Consider the following 5,053-nt stretch of genomic DNA (forward strand, 5'->3'; position numbering starts at 1 on the left):
AGAGAGAGCAGACTGCCCCACTGGTAACCTAGAGAGAGCAGACTGCCCCACTGCTAACCTAGAGAGAGCAGACTGCCCCACTGCTAACCTAGAGAGAGCAGACTGCCCCACTGGTAACCTAGAGAGAGCAGACTGCCCCACTGGTAACCTAGAGAGAGAGAGCAGACTGCCCCACTGCTAACCTAGAGAGAGCAGACTGCCCCACTGGTAACCTAGAGAGAGAGAGCAGACTGCCCCACTGCTAACCTAGAGAGAGAGAGCAGTCTGCCCCACTGGTAACCTAGAGAGAGAGAGCAGACTGCTCCACTGGTAACCTAGAGAGAGCAGACTGCCCCACTGCTAACCTAGAGAGAGCAGACTGCCCCACTGGTAACCTAGAGAGAGCAGACTGCCCCACTGGTAACCTAGAGAGAGAGAGCAGACTGCTCCACTGCTAACCTAGAGAGAGCAGACTGCCCCACTGCTAACCTAGAGAGAGAGAGCAGACTGCCCCACTGCTAACCTAGAGAGAGCAGACTGCCCCACTGCTAACCTAGAGAGAGAGAGCAGACTGCCCCACTGCTAACCTAGAGAGAGAGAGCAGACTGCCCCACTGCTAACCTAGAGAGAGCAGACTGCCCCACTGCTAACCTAGAGAGAGAGAGCAGACTGCCCCACTGCTAACCTAGAGAGAGAGAGCAGACTGCCCCACTGCTAACCTAGAGAGAGCAGACTGCCCCACTGGTAACCTAGAGAGAGAGAGCAGACTGCCCCACTGGTAACCTAGAGAGAGAGAGCAGACTGCCCCACTGCTAACCTAGAGAGAGAGAGCAGACTGCCCCACTGGTAACCTAGAGAGAGCAGACTGCCCCACTGCTAACCTAGAGAGAGCAGACTGCCCCACTGCTAACCTAGAGAGAGCAGACTGCCCCACTGGTAACCTAGAGAGAGAGAGCAGACTGCCCCACTGGTAACCTAGAGAGAGAGAGCAGACTGCCCCACTGGTAACCTAGAGAGAGCAGTCTGCCCCACTGGTAACCTAGAGAGAGCAGACTGCCCCACTGGTAACCTAGAGAGAGAGAGCAGACTGCCCCACTGGTAACCTAGAGAGAGAGAGCAGACTGCCCCACTGGTAACCTAGAGAGAGAGAGCAGACTGCCCCACTGGTAACCTAGAGAGAGCAGTCTGCCCCACTGGTAACCTAGAGAGAGCAGACTGCCCCACTGGTAACCTAGAGAGAGCAGACTGCCCCACTGGTAACCTAGAGAGAGCAGTCTGCCCCACTGGTAACCTAGAGAGAGCAGACTGCTCCACTGCTAACCTAGAGAGAGCAGACTGCCCCACTGCTAACCTAGAGAGAGAGAGCAGACTGCCCCACTGGTAACCTAAGAGAGAGCAGACTGCCCCACTGGTAACCTAGAGAGAGCAGACTGCCCCACTGGTAACCTAGAGAGAGCAGACTGCCCCACTGGTAACCTAGAGAGAGAGAGCAGACTGCCCCACTGCTAACCTAGAGAGAGAGAGCAGACTGCCCCACTGCTAACCTAGAGAGAGAGAGCAGACTGCCCCACTGCTAACCTAGAGAGAGCAGACTGCCCCACTGCTAACCTAGAGAGAGAGAGCAGACTGCCCCACTGGTAACCTAGAGAGAGAGAGCAGACTGCCCCACTGCTAACCTAGAGAGAGAGAGCAGACTGCCCCACTGGTAACCTAGAGAGAGCAGACTGCCCCACTGCTAACCTAGAGAGAGCAGACTGCCCCACTGCTAACCTAGAGAGAGCAGACTGCCCCACTGGTAACCTAGAGAGAGAGAGCAGACTGCCCCACTGGTAACCTAGAGAGAGAGAGCAGACTGCCCCACTGGTAACCTAGGAAGAGAGCAGTCTGCCCCACTGGTAACCTAGAGAGAGCAGACTGCCCCACTGGTAACCTAGAGAGAGAGAGCAGACTGCCCCACTGGTAACCTAGAGAGAGAGAGCAGACTGCCCCACTGGTAACCTAGAGAGAGAGAGCAGACTGCCCCACTGGTAACCTAGAGAGAGCAGTCTGCCCCACTGGTAACCTAGAGAGAGCAGACTGCCCCACTGGTAACCTAGAGAGAGCAGACTGCCCCACTGGTAACCTAGAGAGAGCAGTCTGCCCCACTGGTAACCTAGAGAGAGCAGACTGCTCCACTGCTAACCTAGAGAGAGCAGACTGCCCCACTGGTAACCTAGAGAGAGAGAGCAGACTGCCCCACTGGTAACCTAGAGAGAGCAGACTGCCCCACTGGTAACCTAGAGAGAGCAGACTGCCCCACTGGTAACCTAGAGAGAGCAGACTGCCCCACTGGTAACCTAGAGAGAGCAGACTGCCCCACTGGTAACCTAGAGAGAGAGAGCAGACTGCCCCACTGGTAACCTAGAGAGAGCAGACTGCCCCACTGGTAACCTAGAGAGAGAGAGCAGACTGCCCCACTGGTAACCTAGAGAGAGAGAGCAGACTGCCCCACTGCTAACCTAGAGAGAGAGAGCAGTCTGCCCCACTGGTAACCTAGAGAGAGAGAGCAGACTGCTCCACTGGTAACCTAGAGAGAGCAGACTGCCCCACTGGTAACCTAGAGAGAGCAGTCTGCCCCACTGGTAACCTAGAGAGAGCAGACTGCCCCACTGGTAACCTAGAGAGAGCAGACTGCCCCACTGCTAACCTAGAGAGAGCAGTCTGCCCCACTGCTAACCTAGCGAGAGCAGACTGCCCCACTGGTAACCTAGAGAGAGCAGACTGCCCCACTGGTAACCTACAGAGAGCAGACTGCCCCACTGCTAACCTAGAGAGAGCAGACTGCCCCACTGCTAACCTAGAGAGAGCAGACTGCCTCACTGGTAACCTAGAGAGAGCAGTCTGCCCCACTGGTAACCTAGAGAGAGCAGACTGCCCCACTGGTAACCTACAGAGAGCAGTCTGCTCCATAGTGGATTTGATTTACCTGATAGAGAATTGAAACAACACGTACAAAGAGAGAAAACAAGAATGTGTCTTAAAAAAATGCAATTTGTATTAAAAGTATTTTGAAAACAAAACAGACAGCTGTTAAAAGGCTGGTCTGAAATTAAACTTACAATCAGGTTAGATTTTTCAATGGTACATCACATTTTGTTTTAAAAACAAACAGAATTCATTTGATTAAAGTGGTCTGGAAGAAGCGTTTGGTGTGGTTAAGTCAAGTGGCTCCAGTACCTGTGGATTTCATTTTACATTTGGCCAAACCCATGAGAGAAATTGCAACAAAAAACCTTAGTTTTCAAAAAACAAAAAAGACAACCACCATTCCTTTATCAAAAGGCTTTTAGTTTCATTGTTTCTTCTTCTCCCACCCCCAAGAGATTATCCAGAGCAACAGTTAAGAACTTTGTGGATTGCCATGTTGTGGGATTCTTGTGGAGACACTGATTGGCACTGAATTTGAACAGCTGATTTGTTTTGGAAAGGCACTCGATGCAAGGGTGGTCGGGTCGCCGTCCGTCCGTCACTAAAGTAAGGTCCTCGCACACGTTGAAGGAGAATTTTTTTTTTTTTTAGAAGAGGAAAGAAAGTGGGTGACACTCATCATAACACTCCACAAAAATGCTGTCCAATTCTAACATCATTGACTCTGAAAAAGATCAACGTTGTGTGTTGTGGCCACAGAACATGACTCCATGAGGGTGGGAGAAATGTCACTGAACACTCAACTCCCCCCAAAAACAACAAGTGTGCAGCAATTAATAAAATATACATTTCTAGTCATCTCCACTTTTCATAAAAGAAATATCCATAGCGTTATAGGTCCCAGTCTCAAAGTCTTTGCCGTTGGGGATGTGTTACAGTTGAGTGTGCAAGAGGCTGGGGCTTTCTAACTCAGCTGATATCTATATCTGCCATTTATGTTGACATCAATGGTGCACATTGAGTTTGCTGCAAAGATACTCCAGCCGAGCCGGAATTCCTGAAGAGTGGCCCCCTCCCTCCCTGTGGAATTCCTCCCCTCATTCTGTCCAAGACCAGGGTGAGCCACGAAGAAGAACTCAACAGTACAGCCTCCCTGCAACACAACCTCCAAACACAACAACAAAAATATATGGTGAAATACAACGTCCGTTTGCCTTGAAAGATTCAGAGAACATCTCAACATTGCACCGGGCAAACTGTTTTCCAAGGATGCAAGTGCCAGTTTGAAATTGTAACTATTTTCCCAGAACATTCAAGTATTCTGCCATGTAAACACTGGTATCGATGAGATTTCTGTATTTTCTAAGCGTGTGTAACACATAGTAGTAGTACGACACTTTCCAATACTAATGACAGTTAACACCAAAGTATTGTTCAAAATGTTAACACCAAAGTATTGTCTGCTTTTGTCTCCAAGTTAAACTTGTTAGTTCTCGATTATTGTTGGTTTAACTTTACATTAATATTAGGAATGGCTAACTCACCATTTGCAAACTTAAAAAAAGCGATTTTTTCAGATTCTCCTTTTAAATAATAACACAGGACGTGCAGCACTGGTCGTCTCCACCTGGTGCTGAAGCATAATTCATCTGTCTGACAATTTCTGCAAACAGTTCGTCCACCGAGCCTTTATTTTTGGCTGAAGTTTCCATAAACGGGCAACTCCACTCATCCGCAAGCGCTTTCCCCTCCCCGGACGAGACCTCCCTCTCGCCCTCCAGGTCCACTTTATTCCCGACAAGAATCATCGGCACCCTCTCGTTCCGTTTCACTCGGATGATCTGATCCCTCATTGGTTTGATGTCTTGGAAGCTTTGTTGGTTGACCAAGCTGTAGACTAGGATGAAGCCCTGCCCGTTTTTGATGTACAGGTCTCGCATGGAGGCGAACTGTTCGGTCCCCGCCGTGTCCAGTATCTCCAGAACGGAAGGAGATGAGTCCACCTCGATCTCCTTTCGGTAGAAATCCTCTATCGTGGGATCATATTTCTCTATAAAGGATCCAGTTACGAATTGCACAGTCAATGCGGATTTTCCAACTCCGCCGGATCCGAGCACCACTACTTTGTATTCTCTCATGGTTCTGAGACCAGTCCTCTCTCGTCTCT

The 5,053-nt window shown here is 50.2% G+C and overlaps 1 protein-coding gene across 1 annotated transcript in view; it reads right to left on the reverse strand.

The window, feature by feature from the left end:
* Positions 1-3,285: 3,285 nt before the first annotated feature.
* Positions 3,286-5,053, reverse strand: part of LOC106581500 (ras-related protein Rap-2b) — a 2,021-nt gene continuing 253 nt past the window's right edge. The window contains exons 1-2 of the mRNA XM_014163595.3: positions 4,431-5,053; positions 3,286-4,051 (exon numbers count right to left, since the gene is read on the reverse strand). The exon at positions 4,431-5,053 is cut by the window's right edge and continues 253 nt beyond it. Coding sequence (XP_014019070.1) covers positions 4,473-5,024 — 552 coding nt within the window. The 5' untranslated portion in view covers positions 5,025-5,053 and the 3' untranslated portion in view covers positions 3,286-4,051; positions 4,431-4,472. The remainder of the gene's footprint in view (positions 4,052-4,430) is intronic.

The sequence above is a fragment of the Salmo salar genome, chromosome 20, assembly GCF_965601325.2.
Source record: "Salmo salar chromosome 20, fSalSal1, whole genome shotgun sequence".
NCBI classification, from domain to species: Eukaryota; Metazoa; Chordata; class Actinopteri; order Salmoniformes; family Salmonidae; genus Salmo; species Salmo salar.